This window comes from Anser brachyrhynchus (assembly GCF_964034855.1).
Source record: "Anser brachyrhynchus genome assembly, chromosome: 3".
Classification (NCBI taxonomy): Eukaryota; Metazoa; Chordata; class Aves; order Anseriformes; family Anatidae; genus Anser; species Anser brachyrhynchus.
The window spans coordinates 64,483,489-64,504,344 of NC_137696.1; the positions used below are offsets into that span (position 1 = coordinate 64,483,489).

The 20,856-nt window shown below is 38.6% G+C and overlaps 1 protein-coding gene across 19 annotated transcripts in view; it reads left to right on the forward strand.

The window, feature by feature from the left end:
- The window catches only part of MAP7 (microtubule associated protein 7), a 111,688-nt gene that overhangs the window by 71,662 nt on the left and 19,170 nt on the right, over nucleotides 1-20,856 (forward strand). For 10 of the 19 annotated variants that reach the window (XM_080585939.1, XM_080585941.1, XM_080585938.1 and 7 more), the window contains 7 exons: nucleotides 3,201-3,364; nucleotides 4,207-4,318; nucleotides 7,757-7,867; nucleotides 13,294-13,407; nucleotides 16,794-16,918; nucleotides 19,330-19,445; nucleotides 19,872-20,149. In XM_080585939.1, the coding sequence (XP_080442065.1) occupies nucleotides 3,201-3,364; nucleotides 4,207-4,318; nucleotides 7,757-7,867; nucleotides 13,294-13,407; nucleotides 16,794-16,918; nucleotides 19,330-19,445; nucleotides 19,872-20,149 (1,020 nt within the window). Of the gene's footprint in view, nucleotides 1-3,200; nucleotides 3,365-4,206; nucleotides 4,319-7,756; nucleotides 7,868-13,293; nucleotides 13,408-16,769; nucleotides 16,919-19,329; nucleotides 19,446-19,871; nucleotides 20,150-20,856 lie in introns of all 19 variants that reach the window. The other 9 variants (XM_080585934.1, XM_080585923.1, XM_080585936.1 and 6 more) reach the window with 1 other exon arrangement.

Here is a 20,856-nt window from a genome sequence, read left to right on the forward strand (position 1 = left end):
AATCAGCTGCTCTTCCAAGTTGATTGGACCTTTTAGAGATATCTTCTGGTTCCTGTAGGCTCATCTGCTGCTTCTGTCTGCCAGCAAGATATATATGTGTCCCTATCCATGAAACATAGAAGCACACCTATGCATTCAGAACAGGGCTTAACATTTTTTTTACCCTATAACAGGCTTTTTTTAGCCCTTGAGTAAACTTCAATACTTTACCTTACATTTACTTTTTTTTTTTTTAATTTCTGTCTTGAGTAGCAGGACAAAAGTTTCTGCAAATCCATATATAGGTTCATGAGAATGAAATTAAAAAAATATATTTTAAACTCAGTTTTCCTTCATTTTTTCCTGAAGAAATCATCATACACCTCAGGATATTAATTTGTCACTGTATATACCTGCCTTGTAGATGGCAACAATAGAGCCTTAAGTTTATGCAAGAATAACAGCAGTGCATCCAAGAAGCAGTGAAAACAAGGGAGATGTGTTGTTCTGGCCCTAATAAGAGAAATTTAGGAATTAATACCTCAAAAGAATAAAAACAAGACTCTGTTTCTGTATCTGTGAAAAAGGTAAATTAATGAAAATAGATGTTATACTCTCTATCAGAAAACAGGTGTGTTTGTATCATAAATCGTGGTTGTATGTACCAGTTAAACACTTTGTCTGAGCATAAAATTTGCAGCTTCCTCATGTTAACAGATGGATGTATATATTGTCTGCTAACTTTTGCCTGTATCTTGGAGGTTTGTTTGAAATGTTTATTTTTTTTTCTGTTATAATTTATTCCAGCCTAACATTTCCATTTGTTTTGGTAATCCATCAGTAATTTATGGTTCTGTTATTGAGCAGGTTTTCATTATCAAAAAGCATGAGCTTATTACCTCTTCTGCTAAGAGAGGCAGAGAGTCAAGGATGAGTGTTACCATCCAGAGGTTTGGTATTCTGATTGTCTTCCCAGCAGTGAGAGTGTGTGAAAGTTAACTCTTCTACATACTAAGACATAAAAATATTTTAAGCCTTTCTCTTCCTGAATTACTTCTTGAAAGTTCAAATATGCTAATTTCATTAATTTTCCTAAACAACATGACAGGCTGAAGCCTACAGAAGCAATCATAAATAGTATCCCAGGAAGGTCTGACATTAGTGACAACAGGTGGAGCAAATAATCTCCACGTGTTTATCGGGCAAATCAGTATTCCAGTGGCATCAGTTAAGAAGTTTATCTTTGCTTTCCTTAATTTGTCATATCCTTCAGGAAGGGCTTTATTTTCCGTAGATAACCAGTGAGCCTTTCCCAGCTGCGTTGCCATTGTAAGCAGATTCCAGGCACGGAAGATTCAGATGATCTCAGAAGCTGTGGAAGTCTTTTGGCCCACAGGATTGTGTTGTCTTGATGTGCTCATTGGACTTCTGTGACTACTGGGTAGAAGCCAACACGCTGCAGCTACGTAGACTTTGACGACATCTGCATATGTTCGTGGTCTCAGCATATGCTGACAGAAGCCATATTTCATAACTTGCCTTTTAGGTCGGTTTGCATTAGCCTGGTGTCAGCACTGATGAACTTAGTCTCTGCGCTTACTGCACTGGCCTGCTGTTAAATTCGGCAACCTGCCAGAGCTGTGGCTGAGGCGAGGGGAGCTCGGGTGGGCTGTGCTGCCCTGCAGCCCCTCTGCCCGCCTGAGGCGTCCTGTGACAGCAGAACCCAGTAAACCCCTTCGACAGTATGTCTGCCCTGGCCGACAGCTCTTCACCTGGATCAGCCACAATTAACACTGGCGGAATGAAAAAGACTTGGAAGAAACCTGGCTTTAACCAGGTTGTTTCGGTGATCCGTCTGATCTCAGTCCCGTGAGCAACACTGTCAGCCTAGGGGAGGGCGAATGCTGTTCCCTTTGGGGGCAGCCAACAGTTCAGTTAAAATGGTCATGAAGCCTAAGAAAAATTAAAAGTAAATAACATTTTAAAAGGTGTGTGTTTTCAGTAGGGTGTTCTGAACACCTAGAATCTAGTTCTGAACACCTAGAATCAATTTGTTTATTTGTTTTATTTGGTTTTGGTATGCTGTTAAACAACACAAAGCTCTGCTAACTAAAGGCTAGAGTTGCTGTCCTAGAGTATAGGACTGTAAAAATAGGCTCCTTTTTCAAGACTGAATTTAAAAAATACTGCCTCAGTCTAAGGAAAAAAAATAAATCCTTACCTTGGTAATTGAAAGGTTTTTTGAAACTGCTTTCCTGATTTCCTGCTTCTGCTGCATTATCAATGAATTCCTTTGCATGATTTTCTCTTGTGGTTCTTGGTGTTTTTTTTTTTCTTGTGAAAAATGTATTTCTTCACATGCATTTATTCCTGTACTCCCATCTGTCAGTTCATGAAGATCAAGAAGTATGCTGTTTTTTTAAAAAAAAACACATGTAAGAGTTTTTTAGAACAGTAATTTCTGGGACCTAAAACTTTCAGGGCAGTAATGGGGAGAGAGAGGTCCAGTGTATCATACGTAGCTGCTTTAATGTGCGCTACAATTTGAGCATGTGTTCCATGAGAATTCATACCTTCACAAAAATTCAGACCCTGATGGGGAGTAAAATTCCTCTTGTATAGTGCTTCTTGATTTGTCTTGATTTGTGCTTCTGAAATGTTGTTCAGAGCTCTGCAGCAGTGGAGGTATGTAACAGATTTTAAAGCTCACTTTTATTCCAGTTTCTTTGGTTGTTAACGTTTCCTTCTGGTTAGCTGCTGGTGCGGGTAACAGTCCAGGTACTACAATTATCACCCCCAACCACTTCTATCAAAAGAGATCTGCATTGATCATTAAAGGTATTTAGTGGTGATAGAGTTTTATCTTTCTTTTTACAGTGAAAGATTACAGAGAATTGGCATGGTTTGTACAACAGAAGTGTGTTCACATTATATCTGACTTGTGTATTTATGTCTTTTAAGACATTCTTTCTTGCACATAGAAACTGCATGGTCAAATAATTTGACCATTTCTGGTGGTAGTTCACAGTAATTAAATTGAAATTGAATTAAATGAATGTGTGACCAGGGTACGTGAAGTTTTAACACATGGAGAGATTATGAAATTATGTATGTCTTAAGAACAGGATTTCAAAACTTTTTTTTCAAAAGTTATTCTGATTTTATTAAAGGTTTCATCACATATAGCATGTTAATATTTTTATTTCTGATTTTTCTCATAGCTGCAAGAGAATCCATCTGGTTAGAAAGAGAAGAGAGAGCTCGGCAACATTATGAAAAACACCTAGAGGAGCGCAAAAAGAAGCTTGAAGAGCAGAGATTAAAGGAAGAGAGAAGGCGAGCTGCCGTAGAAGAAAAGCGAAGGCAGAGATTAGAAGAAGATAAGGTAAAAAGGAATGTCATGAAAACACTTCTCAGCATGCTTTCATTGTACCATATGATAACATCAAACTTTTTCTTCTAAACTTAACAGCAAGAATGTAATGTAAGCCATGGTCAGTATGAGAGAGAACTCAGAAGAGAATTTTTATTAAGCCTTACAGGCACAGATACCACTTTTTCAAGTGTCCTTTGTGAATCTGTTGCAGCAAAGTTGAGCGTATCTGGGTTACAGTGTGTGGCACTACTCAAACTTGCACAGAAAAATACAAATTGTGTGGTTTCTGTATGGTTGTGGGCTAATTTGTAGCCATGCAGTATAAGGGTAGCTATGTCTTAGTTACCTTCTAACAAATCCTTCAAGACAGTGAGTGTGTATATGACATAGGGTAGTGGGTGATTTGTCCCAGTTAAGCTGGGAGCTGCTTGCAGTGCGATCTTAGGTAAGTCAGCTCATCCTTGTATTTTTTGTTCCTTCTCTCTCTCTCACTGGCTTAGTATTTAGTACGTGAGAGATTTAAGGTGGGAAGTAACCCTGGTGCATATTTGTGCAGTAGTTGCCATAATAGGGCCACTATTTTTTCTCGGCAACTCTGCTTATGTTGGCAACACACCTTACCTTTTCAAAATTACAGTTAATAGTTCAATTTATTTATGGCTTAATTACTGCTTAATCCTGTTCTAGAATTAGGTTGGTCCATCTGAGCGCGTGTCTTACCAGGCAGCGTGTAAGCTTGAACACAACTCCAAGATGCCTGCTAAGTTTTGACCATGGGGAGGGTAGCAGAGTTTGAGAGGATGAATTTTAAACCCAGTGGTATCCAAATGTATTATCCTGTTGTACTTAAGGAACGACATGAAGCCGTTGTACGTCGCACAATTGAAAGAAGCCAGAAGCCAAAACAAAAGCAAAACAGGTGGTCCTGGGGAGGAGCGCTACATAGCCGCATTAATAACACAGGTAAAGAGGGAGGCCTGGTTTGTTAGCCAGTTTCCCTGCCCTGCCAGTTAAAAGGAATTTACTTTGCTTCTTTTAAAAAGACAGATGATTCAGTGTATGCTAGTTTAAATTCTCCGCTCTTGATCTTATTATTGCTAGCAATGGCATGTTTCTGACATTCTTGTGTAGCAAAAACATAACAAGGAGAACTCAGAACAAAACTTAAAACTTGTTTCAGGATTTGACTAATTCTATCATTCTACTTTGCTACAGCTTCTCGCTTCTGCTGCTTTGCTGTTGTTTGTGTGTGTCTGTGTTGGTGTGCTTGTGCTGTGTCAATTTTGTGATATGAGCTACTGTGTGCCAATGTTAAATATCATGGCTCAAAAAATAGTTCTGGTGGAAATGACCAAATACTGATATTAAAACAGGCTAAGGAAGAAAACTTATTTGTGATAAGCTATCTGTGCCTTGTACAGATATTCAGGGAGACTGGAAAAAGCCCCCCTTTTCCCTAGAAAAGCTTAGGTGGGCAAATTAAGTGAATTTTTGCTGTATGCTTTATTCTTCAATTATGTTCTGTAACTGAATCTGCCAGTCATTAATTTATATGTGCCCTATTAAATATGACTAGCCCAAAAAAGAGAACATCCTATATTTCTTTCACCAGAAAGTGGTACTTAAAAAGAAAAGAACTCTTCTCTTCCTACTCTAACGAGTACATTTAAATGCATGCAGTATTTCATTAAGGAGGGGGAAAATGCTGAGAAAAGGATAGTCTGAAATCTAATTTGCCATATATAAGCTCAATAAACAGTTGTTTTTCATAAAAGGTTACTTTTTTTTTTTTTTGCTTAACTCTGTGTAACTTGATTTTTATTTTCTTTACTGTGGAAAATCATTGTCTTGCATTCTGTCCCTAGGTTATTTTTTTGAATCATCATTCACCTTTCTCGATTTAGCAGGCCTGGAGCACCACTTCAGATCTCTGGGTGGTGCTAGAAAACCTGGTACATAATCACTGTGGTTTGTTGATTCCTTTACCCATAGCTAGTTCTCGGGAAATGAGATCATCAGAAACTAAACCACCCTCATGTAGTTGCGATGCATGCTTAACATCATGTCAATAGACTAGAACTGTTGTTAGTCCCAGATTTTGTTGTTGTTATTATTTATTTTTAATATGGAGAGTTATTAATGGCTGACTCTAAAGATCTGGCACAATTCACCAACATGATATGTAATATTCTGTCTACTGCAATTCAAGGAGACCCAATTTAAATCTTTTGTGTTTTCTTTTTTCTCTAAAATGTTTTGGCGTACTTCATGTCACACTTACTTTGCATGTGAAGACGTAAAACCAGCTGCATTGATGCATACATTGCTCAGTTTTTTAATAACAAGAAGCCAGCAGTCTTCTAGGCAATAGATTGCATTTGGCCTGTTCTACATTCATAGGTTTCCTATTGCCAACATGTACATACAAATCCTCGTACTGGATTTTATTCACTTGGATAGTGTTCATAGATCCAAGAGAAATGTCGGCATGCCAAATGCAAGTGGTGATTTTCATACCGTCATTTGTCAGCTTCAAAAAGTTGTTTTATGCAGCATATCCACTAAACCAAATGTAGAAACTTTTTTTTTTGTTTCCTGTAGTGATCAACTGTATATCCTCTCAGATATAGGTTAGGTATCAGAGATCAAAAACTGAACCCCGTTTCCCACAAATACTGTTCTGACCAAGTTCTGTGACACGTGAGGGCCGTGTATCCTGTCTCCAGTGCTGAACACCACACAACGCTCATAGATCAATGCAATATAATCTTGCCACCCTACAGAGGTCTTGTTCATATCCATAATAATTATGTTTCTCCTTTTAAAACCCACTTTTGAATTTTTCATCCCCCTTTCATTACCTACTTTGCTAGTTCTGAACACTGAGTCATCCTAACATTAGATAAAGTGAGTAAACGATCATATGGGATAGGGGAGAATCTTTCTTTCTTTCCCCCAGCCAGTTACAGTGAATCCTATATAATTCATAGATCTGGGAAGAGTAAAGGTATTTTTCATGCACTGTATTTTTATGCAGTTTTCTCTACCTACAATGAATATACTTTAATCCACTAGATCAAACAGCTAAATATAATGTTGATGTACTTGTCATAATCGGTTGCAGATAATCCTTCAGCATCCTCCTCTTTAATGTTATCGGTGCCCTGATCTTATATCTGCTTCCAAAACAGTATGTGGATGTATCTGTGGACACACGGAATATGAATCAGCAGAGCATTTAGGCATGTGCTCAAGCCTCACTGGATTTCAGCGTGTTTAAATGCTTTGTTGAGTAACATTGAGGATCAGTACATGCAAAAATGTAAGCAAAAGCACAGTCAGCTCTCCCAGCATCTTCTGATTGCCACCTTTCTGAACAGAAACTTGCAGTGGAGGATATTTAGTTGATGCACTTAGATTTATTTTTATTTATTTATTTATTTATTTTTGAGGGAGAAGAGAAAGCACATAGCTGGCCTATCCAGCTCATTCTTCCTCTTTGGCCCTTCCTAACAACTTCCCATGGCACATACACACATGCACAAAGCACGTATGATCTGCATTCTTGAAGGAACCATCATTGTCCCAACAGGGTGCAGATGCTGACTCTGCAGCAGTTGCACAGGCAAATGCTGTAATGCTGTTCTAAAGTCCACAGAGACTAAAAGCAAAATAAATCCCTTTAGTATCACGTACCAAGTGTGCATCACAAGAAGTCTGTAGCCTTCTACAGAGATTCATTTTCTTTATCTATTAAGCTGTGTGTAGTTAGTCAATCCAAAACTGCAACTTCATTCACAGCAGGTAGAAAATGACTCTGTGGTGGGAAATTCACCACTTTCACAGAACTATGGAAGTTATGTCTTTGAATTCCTCTTGTACTTACCATTGCTTCCCATGTGGACTAGCCTTCCCTTAATCTTTCAGTATGATTTTATCACAATGCTGGCTCTCTGCCTAATAACAGTGCCTTGCCCAATGTCACCTTTGATTCAGGTGCTAAAGGGTTTGATATGAACGACCTCATGTTTCCAAGTCCTTTCCCTGAAGCTCTCTATTTTGAGACATGAGTGATGGGTTTCTGAGCATATCAAAAGGAACATGGAAATACCATCTTGGCTACTAGTATCTACTTCAAATCTTCCATTAAGGTCCTTGGATTGCAACCTGATTCATAATCAGTGAACAGAATATTTCAGACATTTTAAATTTAAATTGGACAGGTTTGTGCCCAGTCTTTGAGTCATCTGTACAACGTCTGCTGAGAAGTCCTTTCTATTTTGAAAGTTCTTGTGGTAGAGCAGGAATGACCTAGTCATGTTTTCCTCCTCCCACTAGTGAGCTAGGAACTGGCATTACTGCATGTGGGCTGTCAATTAGCATTATCTCCATTTGTTTTAGATCCAGACAGGCGGTCTGTTTCAACAATGAACCTTTCGAAACATGTTGATCCAGTCATTAACAAGCGGCTCTCCTCCTCATCTGCAACATTACTAAATTCTTCAGACAGAGGTACAGTTTCAAAGAGGACAAAAAAAAAAAAAAGAGCGAGAAAGAAAATGTCCTGTACTGATGTATGGCTTTGCACGTAAAACAAGTTTCTGAAGTCATTTTCTGTACTTTATCTAAATGGAGTGAAAAGACTCCAAATGTGAAAAGTAAATGGTTGAACATCTTTTTTTCCTGTGAGAACAAATATGTATTTCTCATTTTTAAAACAAGAGAATTTACCTAAACAATCTTCCTTCAGCAAATGATAAAAGCGGTGCTTCTGTCAGGTTTTTAGTAAATGAGGTACAGCAATTGAAAGAACACATCTCTCCATAGTGCATGCAATCATTTATGACCTTTTATTTACATTAGGCCATTTTGTCATTATTTTGCTTTTCTTTTACTTTGGTAGTAGTTCTTGAGTATCTTAGAACATGTTGCATGAAGCTTTCAAGCAGTTATTTTATTACCACTTCTGATTTATTTTTTTTTAATGAGGGGATATGGGGTTTTTCATACAGTGTCTGTTTATTGACTTTGTCTTTTAAAGATTGCTTTACTTTGGTGTATGTTTTTGATGTTTACAACTCTGCACAACTGATAAACAGTCAGGCTTTTATAAGTTAAGGTAGCTGAATTGCTGCCTCTGTTCTGAGGATTTATGGGGTTTTGAAGCACTGAGCCAAAAGGAGTTTAATAAAAGAATGTCTCTTGTATAACTTGTGCAAACAGCTTTGTAGTAAAGTACCCAGTAGGGATATTTTGTCCTCTACTGAGAATGAGAAGTTCTGTCCCATTTCAATCCAGATAAGTGCATATTTTCAAAAACAATTTTTGGAATGGAGCTTCAGTTTTATTGCAAAACCGGGTGGTAGGCATCATGATTTGTATGTTTTAAGTGCCACGTTTCACGTGCATGCTCGTATGTTTGTTTCAGATTGATTTAACCATGTTAATCCTTGTGGGTTAACACAGTTGTGGAGTCTGGTAACCTGTGGAAAATAGGGTTATCGTAGGAAATAATTTATTCCAAAGCTCCAATACTTTTTCACTCTAAATGTAGAAACCCAAGTAGTTTTTATTTTGTTACCTTTTTAGGTGTGTATGTATATATATTGTTTCCAGGTGGTCCTTTGCCAGGGGTGATTCTTTGAGGAAGGATCTCGGGAGGAAGAGGGAACAGCAGATGGCATTAAATATGAAGGGTAGTGTCTTATGGGCTGTAGGTCAAAGTGCTGTAGTTTTTGCCACCGATTTCAAATCCTGGAGAAGTTAGTACTAGGCAGTCTAATGATGGGGGAAGGGAAGGAATAAGGAAGTGAGGGCCATATGTAAAAAACTTTAAATGCCAAAGCATTCCTTGCTTAGCGTCTCCATTAAAACCAGCACAGGACTCCTCAGAAGTCTCATGTCTTTCACAGACTCCAAGGCAGAAAGCAAACCCAAATGCTATAAATGCCCTCTTTCTCGTGCAGTCATACACCCCAGTCTAGCTGAGCACACTGGGTAAGTGCTGCTGGCAGCCCAGCTGGCCTCAGCATCTTAAGACACGTGCTTAAAGGAATGATCTGCCTGTCTGCTCCCCTTGTCACCTTCCAGAGGGCACCCAATCATGTTTTGTCGTGTAACACATACTCCTACCCACAAAACAGGGAGCTGGAGATGAGGATGATAAGCTTACCCTAAGTGGCTTACAGCTGTCATCAAGAACATGTCTTCTGTTAAGCAGTAGTTTATTGTTTTTATTTATTTATTTTTTACTATTTGAAGGACAGGATTTATTATGACCCAGCCAAAGACAATAGTTTTCATTAGTGGATTGCCTGGTGGATTTCTTTTAAGTATAATACTGCTACATAGTTCTTTATGAGAATTTTATAATCAGGCAGCTAGAATAGGCTTTTATGTGAGTGGTACAGGTCTGGATAGTTCAAACTTTGTAATAAAATATGAAGAAAAACATTCAGTTGGAGAAAGCTGCTGTCAACCAATGAATTCTGGTAATGGTGCTCTTTAAGGAAAACTTAGCAAGTGGATACTACCGTAGATAAAGTATGACTTCCTTAGTTTAGAAAAGCAAAACCTGCACTGTAGTTACGATGTTCTTCCTCTGCAGTGAGAGAGTTTCTCTCAAAACATGTGATGGTCTTGATCACTGCATCACCTTGGTCTGCCACCTGTATAGCAGAAGTTCAAGGGCTCCAGTATTGTTACCTGCTGAAGGAGAATCTAAGGATAGAATAGTCTTTCCCATCTGCTCCTCAGCATTTTTGTGTCTGTCTGTGAGCAACCACCATGTATCAGTGAGAGTCTTTCCCTTGCGGTGCTCATCAGGAGACCTGTTAAATCCATGCCTCCCATCTGTTGCTAGAAATAATCAGATGCTATTGTTTGCTTACTTACAATTTATTCTGCTGCTGCTAAGACAACTTTCCAGTGTTCAGCTGGTATATACTGAAGATAAATAGAGATGACTGTAAGCAAGTCATTGTTGCCAGCTCCCTGACACTTTGTGGGTTTTTTTTGTTTTGTTTTGTTTTTGTTGTTGTTTTGTTGTGGGGTTTTTTTTTGGTGGTGATGGACTTTTTTTTTCTAGTCACAAGTTAGGCAATAAGGACCTTCATTGATATGTTTAAACTAACCTGTTAGTAGCTGGAGGTAGGGGTACTTCCACCAGCACCTGTACTAGGAATGTGCTTCCAGTGTAGGAGTGAGGAGCAAATAGCCCTGAAAGTGGTAGCCTAGCATACCATGAGAGGAAAAAACAAAAACAAAAACAAAACAACCAAAACAAAAAAAAACCTTTTCTCTGTCAGGTGTTTCGAAGTAGTAAAGCTTGAAAATACCACCACAGTGCTTTAAAAACAAGAACAGCAAGGAAAAAAAATAAAGAAAACAAAATGACCTCAATGTTTTAAAGCTCTTCTTATGATTTTCTTATTATTCTGGGACACTCTTTGTTTTGTATTCAGCTTGCTTCAGTGTGAACTGTACACCAAAGCCCAGTTGTTCAAAGAATTTAGTTATTAATGCTCTTGTACTTGGAACTCGCTGAGCCAAAGTTTATCTGGCTGTTCTAGGTTGATGGTAACGCTAAGGACTGGTAGAGTATGTATTTTAAGTGTCAAGGGTGGTGTTTTCAGGGAGCTGTGCATTTGGAAAATTCAGTCAGCAATGATGGTGATCTGCAAAACTTAGATGTGTTTAAATGAACGCTGACCTAAACCCATTTTAGAGATTTAGGGAGATTCACCTCCAGGCTCCTGGCTGAAACTATTTTGACACCTTCAAACCACTGCTTGAAATAGACCAACAAAACCCCGCTTCTCTCTCTTCGCTCACTGTTGGAGCATGTCAGCTAACCCTCTCCCAGACACTGCCCTGGTGCTGTTAGTTGGGTGCTGTGGGCACAGCATTGCTTCCAGGAGGCAACGTGCGTAAGGTTTGGCCTCTTCACAGTACTTGTGCTGTGGGGCCTCACATGTAAGATCTGCAGCTGGCCCACAGGCCCAGATTGCATTATGGCATTTACTTATCAGCTCTTTGCAGCTATACAAACAAACTCCAGTAAATTCTTGGTATGTATGGTAATGACTTTATGGCCTAAAATTTCAGGGATCACTTTCTAAGGTGTGGAGCCAATATCTGTGCAGCATTCTTCTTCTGATGAGTTGTATGGTCTTTCTGTTAAACAATGGTAGGAGAATTAATCCAGACTCAGCACCTAGTAAAGCCTGAGACGACAAAAAAGGTGCTGTCTTGCAACAGTAGGCTTAAAAATGATCATACTAAGCATAACACACAGTGAAGAAAGGAAGCAAAGATTTTACCACGGTTGTGTACAGTTTAATGGTAGTCTTTTGATTTTTTTTTTCTTCATTGTTAAATTGCAAGTTTAATGATGATGTGTGTGCTGTAATGGAGGTCTCTTTAGTGTATTTTGTGTCTCTGTATAATCTGTACCAACACACAATGGAGCTATTAATCACAGAGCGCTGGCAGTAGTATATTATGTAAGGACACTTATCCAGAGAGCCTGCTGTGTTTGAGAGTACTGTATTTCTCTATTAATGACACTTACTGAGTTAGCAGAATTTAGGGGAGCAGTTTGAGAAGTGAAAAAACAGCACCGAGGGCAGATTAGGCCATTATAATCTCATAGGATGAGATTATCGAGATCAGCCCCTCTTTTCATGGGGCTCTCTGTGGAGTGAAGACAGATTCCAGGTTTATGACTATTAGAAGTGATGAATCTCTCATGTTAAAAATGCAATTTAGTCTCAGCTTTATTGCAGCCAGTCATGTCAATGAATGTTTTTAGAGACTACACCTCCTAAATTCAAGTTGCAGTTTTCTTGCCATAGACACCAAACTTAGGCCAAGGAATGCTGAGGTGTAAGAAGACATGATTTCACCCACAACACTGAGATTATTGCTATGGCCTAAGCTTAGTATAATGAACTCTGGGAACTAGTTGAATGTTTTGTTTTGTTATGCTAATAATAATAATAATAATACCCTTTATTTATTGCATCAGAATATTGAAGAACCATTCAGTTAAACTGAACAATAATTTATAGGATTCTTTTGGATACTCCTTTCCCATAATCAATGTTTAAATAGTATTTTTTATTTTATTATAAGGCAAAGGGAAAATATTGGCAAGCTAAATTTGCATTATGCAGAAAAAAAAAAAAGGGGAAAAGCAAGATGAGGGAGTGTTTGCAGCCAGATCAGCATGCATAAAGTGTTTTCAAAACAGACTAACAATGCAAAAAGTTGGGTCTTGTTACTGTTGTAAATCAAAAAATTGTCATTAGGGGGATTTCTCACAGAATTAGTGATCAAATGTGCACCATGTATAGCTGAGATGACTGTAGCTGCTGAGCCTGGTATCTGCAGCTCAGGCACACTGTATCCTTTTGTGATGCTTTGACAAAGCCTCTTTCAATGACACAAATCTGTATATTAATGAAAAACACTCTTTGTTTTTTCTAGGCTGGAAGACTGCAGAAGTTGTTTTAGAAATTGATCTTATTTATTTGTATGTAGTATGTGGAAAGAGTTTGGGACACAAACATCTTTGTCAGAGTCTGTATTTAGGAATGGCAACAGCTCTCCTAATACAGAAGTTATCCTACCATTCTTGATAGTAGGGAATGTGGGATATGTGAAAAATATCAGTATTAACCTGATAACTATTTAGAATAACGTTACAGACAGTAGCACAAAACAAACGTTCAGCACTGTGTTCTATAGGAATTCCTCTACTAAAATGGAATAAGAATAATATGCAAAACAGAGTGATTGTATGGTTTGGGTCTCTAAAGGACAGTTTAAAGATTTCTGTGGGTATGTAGCAATGAGGTTGCAATACTAATACCTCTGCAACGCGTAGTCATTTGCGGTGTCTGATCTAACATCTTGCTTGTATGATGCACGTTCAGCTCGCCGTCTGCAGCTCAGTCCATGGGAGAGCAGCATCGTTAGCAGGCTCCTGACGCCCACTCACTCATTCCTGGCCCGAAGTAAAAGCACAGCTGCATTGTCTGGAGATGCAGGTAAACTTCCAAGAGCAGAGACTTCATGTCTCAGCCACTTATTTTTCCAGGTTCCCTGTAGGATGCTGTAAAGTTACCTACCTAATCATGCGTGTACGGTAGCACCCCAGAATGATCTTGAAAAACCTGGACTAGATGGCTTGACAGCATGAAAACTTCTGCTACACTTACTTGTTTGCTATGCCTCTTTCTCTTTCTCCCCCCACCTCTCTCTTAATTTATCTTTTACTTCTTTATCAGTGTAACAAAATAATATAACACACACAGGGAAACAATGTCATGCTGTCAGTGGCTGTTTAAGCATGCTTGCAGTGCTGTAAGGCGCGGTTTCAGCACACCCACTGCTAATGCTGTGAGCTGCTTTCTGCAAAGACGTTTCCTTCTGCAGCAGGGCACTTCCCACAGGGAACATATTGGACTTGTAGAGTGGTAGGCCCTGGCTGCAGTGGATTTAATGCCATGTAAAGTTAAATGTGCAGGTTTAGTGAGGTTACAGTAATTGTAAAGTTCTCTGCCAACCCCAGAACAGCTCTCTGATATGCCAGAGAGGAAAATTAGCACACAAAAATATGTAAATACTGCAAGGTGATAACTTAGGGCCCAGGCAAAACTGTATTTCAAAGACAACCAGGACATACTGGTTTATTATGTATTTTAGGCACATGACAACTGCCTTTTCTCTTATCACAGGTTGTTTTATGATCATGCACTAGGGATTTTACCATAGCAGGAGTATGTTGCTGCACATGCTGAATGTTTAAGTCTAGGCAAGTCTTTCCTGTTTAATATGGGTAGATCTTTATTTTAATTAAAGGACATAGAAGGTAAGAGGGAATAGAGATCTGCTAAGATTACTTCTAAAGAAGCTTTCACTTAAGAACTCTTATCACTAATTAGGCTGCAGTACGTTTCCATGGGGGTAGCGCTGTAGGAGCAAAAATGTGGATGATATTCTTCAAACAGTGGAATTAGCAAGTAGAAATTCCTTTTAGCGCTTCATGTCCTTTAAAGCAACAGCTTGTAAAATGAAAATTTAATGTCATCTACCAAGCAGGATATTGGAAATTCAGCGCTTCGTTACGGAATAGCTGAGGAAAGTGTCTTGATTTTGTTAATGGTTACTTAACTGAAGCAAGCATGAAGATTTTTCTGTGACTGCTATTGTTTTATACTGAACAATAAGCTCTAAACTGAACAGAATATTGAGAAAGATTGCAAATAGCACAGTCATCAGTTTGAGGTAACTCCCCAGAAATGCCTTGTCTATACTAACTGGAACTGTACCACCCGCAAAAATAATCCATCTTTTCATTGTTTTCCAGGTATTATTCTGTAGGAGCAATAATTGCAGTTCCTTCATGCAGGACACTTCCTGGAGATTAATGATCAGGTGGTGGTAATGGCTCACAGCTGTGCTCTGAGCACTCCACTCATCCCAGCCTATCATTATGCCCTAGAAAATTACCCTGCCCTTTGGCTGTAAAGATGAATTACAGTGAAAAAAAAAATCAAAATCAAATTAAATGTGGATTCATAGCCTTAAAATTGAAGTTAAGTGAACTATTAGGGACATCCAGCATAAGAGTACATCTGGATCTTTTTTTTTAAACAAAACTCCAAAACCAAAATGTTGTTTTTAAATAACTCTCCAAAAGCTCCTCTCTGTATATAATCCTGTTGGTATATCCTGATTCACTGGGAGTGTCTCATATAGCATTGTTTGGCAACCTTGCAAATCAAAACGAACTGCTTGTCTTTCAGCATTAATAATGTCATCCTCTGTGGTAACTTTAGCTAATCAACCTGCAGCAACAGAATTGATTCACAGAGGGTGAAAAATGCATAAATTATAAGCTGTTTAAGTATATGTTTTGCCACTGCCTCCTGTCTGGTTAGATATGCTCAACTGAAAAAAAAAAGTGTTTTCTTGTTTTTCAATTTTTATAAGTCAGTCACCTTTTAATACCTCATTAAATGTAAATTGCTATAAATAAGGCAAGCACGAGTGCCCTTGCTATAACATTTACATGAGACTTCCTTTATTCATAACGTTAATCTCTCAATGCGGGAGAATTTGCAGAGTTAGGACTGTTAAGTCCATAAAGTACTGTTAAGTCCATGAGCTCTTCCTGTAACAGCAGCTGTACTGCTGTAAGACTGGAAGAAATACCTGTGTAGAACTGTGTGTTCTTTCAAGCGTGCTCAGAGGGATCTAAAGGCAAGAAATGTTTTCTATTTAGGAAAATGAGGATGTCATTTTTTAATTATTTCTTTTTAAGGGGTGGGGGGTAGAGAAGCTATCCTATAGAGGCTCTACTCTTTTCCCTCAAGTAATATCCTGAATAATAATTATGCTAAGACTATATTAAATGACCAGGAGAGAGAGAGACAAACAGACAAATAAAACTTTGCAGCGGTAATATAATTTTCAGGTAAAGCAAGAGAAAGTCTAAAAACACTTCACCGCAAAAAGTTTCCAGTGATTCATTTTGCAGTGCCACATTTCTCTTTGAGACTGTAATCAGAACACCATACACCTAATAATTTGCCATTGGCATTGGTAATAGTCTTTGTCCTTGTGCAAACCAAAGAAAACTGCCTTCCTGGTTACTCTTCCAAGTATTTATTTCCAGGTTGATTTATTGTCTTCAGTCTGCTTTTTGTAACATGTAAAATACTTTGCTGTCAAGAATGTGTTCAAGTTGGCTATTATTGTACCATTATCAAGAAATATTAAAAGTTCTTTTTTAGGCTTCAAATATTCTTAAAAAAGCATTAAAAAAAACACACATCACTTGTTAAAACTTGTAGAAAACAATCGATATCACTGATTTCCCAGATGAAACTGTTTTCTCTTAGTGTGTTTTGATCTTTGTGTGTCTCCTTTTATTATCCTCTACTTCCAAGGCCAATTAATAGGAATTCAATTTTAGTTTGATTGTTTTTTATTCCCAATGTAGTTGAAATTCATGTTAATGCATATCCTAAGCTAATCAATTTCAGACAAGCTGTCTTGTCCAATGCTTTTTCAGAACAAACAGCTGTATAAAAGCTTAACAGAAAAATATTTTCTACTACCCAGTTATGTGGCATACATCTTAATTTATTGAAAAGAAATTATTAGTTTACGAATGGAAAAGTACGTGAGTACATACTAGAATTGTATCATTACTATACATATGGCTAAGCTAAGGTATCAAATTATGGTTCTGATCTGAGAATTAGTCATTCCTCTATTTATTAATACCTTCTTTCTTTTCTCTTTCTCTATTGTTTCTTTTCCTGCTGGCTTTCCTCTGTCAATTCTCCACTGCTCCTCTGTAATTAAAATTAATAATTAACAAAAACAACCAACACCGTAGTTATCCCCATTTGTCCCCGTTCAGCATCTTGCAGCCCCATCAGCCCTCTGTCCTACAAGACCATGAGCTGTAGGAATACAGCAGACCGAGCAAAACTTTTTGCCTCTACTGATGCTGTTGGACGTAGGAGAACACCACATCTTACGGGGGTAAGCATGCCGGTTGTACATAAGTTGGTGTCTCATGCCATAACCACCTGATTCAGTTGCTTGCTGGAATAGGAATAGTTATGAATCTGATAATCCACTCTGCAGGCCCCCACAGCCCCCAGTTTGTTCCATTGTTGGTTGGATTTTAACGGCTATATATTACATTATCTGGTGACATAGCCTGATAACACACCAAAGAATCTGCTTGGAAAAAACACCCATGGTTGTAGAGCAGGTACCTCAGCTTCTGATGAGGCACAGAGCCTGTCACACAGTGTTGACCTTTTCACTTGTGGATTCTCTGACTTTATGACCCAAGCTGGTGTTGCAACTTTCCCCCAGTAGGAATCTTTTTCCCAGCCACCTGTTTTCACAAAGCCTTTAGAACCTCGTATCTTCTGAGGCACCTGCAAATTCATCGGAGCCCCTGGGATAAAGAGAGGAAGGGGTGCACTCACATACATGCGTATACAGAAGCATGCAGAGTGCTCTCACTTTAGCTTTACTTTTTAAGGAGACCAGGCTAATAATTTTTCCTCATTGAAAAGGAGGAGGTTGTTTTAGGAGCGTGGTTTGTAAGCACAGCTTTCCACAGATTCTCTCTTCCTTCTGAATGATTTGGTGGCAGTATTGTGACTGATCTGAACTTTCAGGGAAAAAATCGTAGCAGTGTTACGCAGGCAGACCAAATTCATGTTGACTGCGCTCCAAGCCAACAGGATGCAGTCAGTTCCATTTAAGATACCATTTGCTGAACCTGGGTAGTTATATTTTTTCTTGTACTCTGCAGCCTGAGTTTTAGAGTATGGTAAGTGTGAAGTCATCTCTGCAAATAATTTGTGTAAGCGGAGCTTGTGTTTTCATTTGGTCTGATGGGCAAAATAGCAGGAGGCAGTGCTGCTATTAATATCCTTGTTGGAAGCAGTGTTAGATGAAAGTAGCATGAATCATAGCCACTATTAATCTTTGAGGCAGATGATAGTCTATTGAAGTTGAGGCTGAGGCATAGCTTTGGGGTATATGTGTAGAGAAATCTCACACTATGTGAAGAGAACATTGTAAACTCCAGGGCTATCAGTTTGGCACCTCTCAGGTCTTTCTCATTGTTCTGTGTTTAAATTAAAAAGAAGGAAGGTTGATACGTTTTGGAGAAGGAGATGATGTAAGAATATTGTTAATACCAAATGACAGAGTTAAAAGCTATTTTCAGTAGCTTGTATGTTATGGAGAACCTTTTATTTTATTGGTAATATTATGTAGGAATTCAGGTTTTTGACTTTATTGAGAAAAAAACTGCTGATGCTGTGTTTTCAGGACCAGTGAGGTAGATCCTATTTAGACAGTTTTTGCTAGTGAGCCAAAAGTTTTTCATCTTAATGCATTTATTCTGGCTGTGTATGCTCTGATGACTTGGGTGATTATTATCATATTAATCAGTAGAACTCTAGTAAATGATATTGGCAAAGAGCTGGCTAATTACTCGCAAGTAACAACTTCTGGATTGAAGGACCACCTGTTGCTAATATTAAGTGATGTTTTTGGCAATTTAAAATAACTGGTTGTATCCATAACAACCAAAAAAAACCCTCTTGGATTTATGAAGATAAACTGAAGGGTTATGTGCTTATGAAGTTGTTTTCCATCTTTCTTTTCCAGTTGCTAAACTGATTTTCATTTCAGGAGAGAGAAGTGTTACAGAGCTCTCAACTAGTGAGGTTCTAAAGCACTGTGGCACACGTGCTGCAGCTCCAGACGTTTTTTGGTTTTTTTTTTTGAAATAGAATTATCTTTCATAGTTCTCATCCTGAGATAAGCCATAAGGAAGGAAAAAGATGAAATCACTACCACATATAAAAATCAATGGCAAAAGAAAACATGCTGGCGAATCATCCAAGAAAAAAGAGAACAGGATAACTGTTGTACCACATTTCAGGGCTGGAGGGCATCTGTGGTGTTGATGTACAGCCATGAAAACAAAAAGCTTGTGCTGTATAGGGACTGTGACTAAGTGGGAGTCTGGGGTGTGTTTTTTTGTGTTTTTTTTTTTTCCTTTTCCTCCAAATGAAATCCGGTCTTTATGACAAATAAGACTTTAGAAGCAGTGGAAGGCACTGTGTGGCAAACAGCAAAGATCAAAACCTAAAAGGTAACTTTTTGCCTCTGTAAAAATTAGTGCATTACATATAAAGACAGTAGAGTGCATGATTAAGGATTCTTGTTGTCAATTGCATATTTACTGACGGTGTCAGACTACAGAAGCTTATTAATGAACTTGTCAAACAGGCTGTGGAAACTACTGACTCAGCACTACTTTTTCTCAGCCCCCTAACTCCTCATCCTTAACTGAGTTTGCTTTGCTTTCTTCATGTGAACTCTGGCTTGACTTTGTTTTTTTGTTTGCTGAACTACAGACTGACAAAAAAGAAAAGGAGAGAGACCATTTGTCATCTACCTTCTCAGCCAGCTTTAAAGGAGGTCATTTTTCTTCCAACCCCAAAACTAGATCACCAGCTCCCTCTCCAGTTTGGTAAGCCAAGTACATGCTTAGCTGGAGGTTGAGCTATAGGCAGCTCTAATTGTTGTATTAATTACATGTTAGCCTCCACAGGAAAATCAATGCAAAGTTATTTGGTGGTATAAATGTTTTCTCTCTGCAACAGAAGAAAGATGGTACTGCTTTTAGGAAAAAAAATGCTGTTACTTTAAGAAAGGGGAAAAAAGAGGAATGTACTTGTTTTCTTCCTTCTTGGCTGGGTCAGTGCTCACACTTCTGGAGAGTTGCAAAGAGAAGCATTTTGCATGAAAGTTAATCGGTTGCTCCAGGAGTTCTGCTTGATAGCAGAGAAATAGAGAAGTTGTTCTGTATTTAGCTATTGCACTTGTAGAGGTGATATGTAGGTGGTGTCCAGCAGAGCATGTCTCATAGTGATTGTCATTCTTTGCGGTTACACAGGCATGCATCAAAGTCTTTGCCTTCTTTGCCTGGCACACCCAAGCAGGTAACTTCACCTGGTTCCTCCAAAGTGTCCTCTGCTCAGGCACGTCCTCCTTCTCCTGGCAATATCCGGCCTGTCAAAAAAGAGGTCAAACCTGAGAGTGAGAAGAAAAGACCAGAAAAGGAAGATGAAAAGGTCACTGAAGAGAGGACAGAAGAGAGTAAAGGAACGTCAGCAGGTGCTGAAGAATCTGCAAATCAGGAAGAGATTGCTGTCCAGGCAGATGTTGGTCAAGGTAAGGAGAGATTCCCCTTTAGATTAAGGAATGCCTGAGCATCTTTTATGTTCTTTTCTCACTTTCTCTGAAGTAGCTTTAAATAGTTTTCTATCAAGTGTTAATCTAAATTCTTCAGAAGGTTCCTGCAGGTGTATGTTCATTTTGAGAGAAGTGTAAGCAGGCTGACGCCTTTGTGTTTGTAACAGCTGGAACAACAGGCAGATCTGCCTCGCACAGGGTGGTTTCACATCCCTCTTCTCTGACGTTTTGGACCAGGACTTTGTCCCTCACATCATAATGCAGTTTCTCAAACTCTGAAGTAGAAGAGCAATGGTCTGAAAACTAACAGTACAGGAAGCTGTCACGTAAGGGTGGTGTGCATGGTGAGAATGCCTCAGCTCTGCTAGGCACTCAGTACAGTGGTACTGACGGCATTAAACTGTACCAGCTTACCTGTAATATTGAAAGAGTACTGCACCATGGGGAAGATTGGCAGGATAAAGTGGAATGCAGAGGAGAACCAGAGAGAGGAGCAAATAGGAGCATGCAAAATTTTTCAGGGAAAAAGTTATTTAAAAAAAAAAAAAAGCAACGCACCTACAAACCCTGAAAAACAGCAAGGCAGAAAAAAAAATAGATACAAACTAAAATAATAATCATAGAGTGTATGAAGGGGAAAAGGTAAATCTTAAATTGAAAAATGTAGGTCTGTTCTAGCAGACATT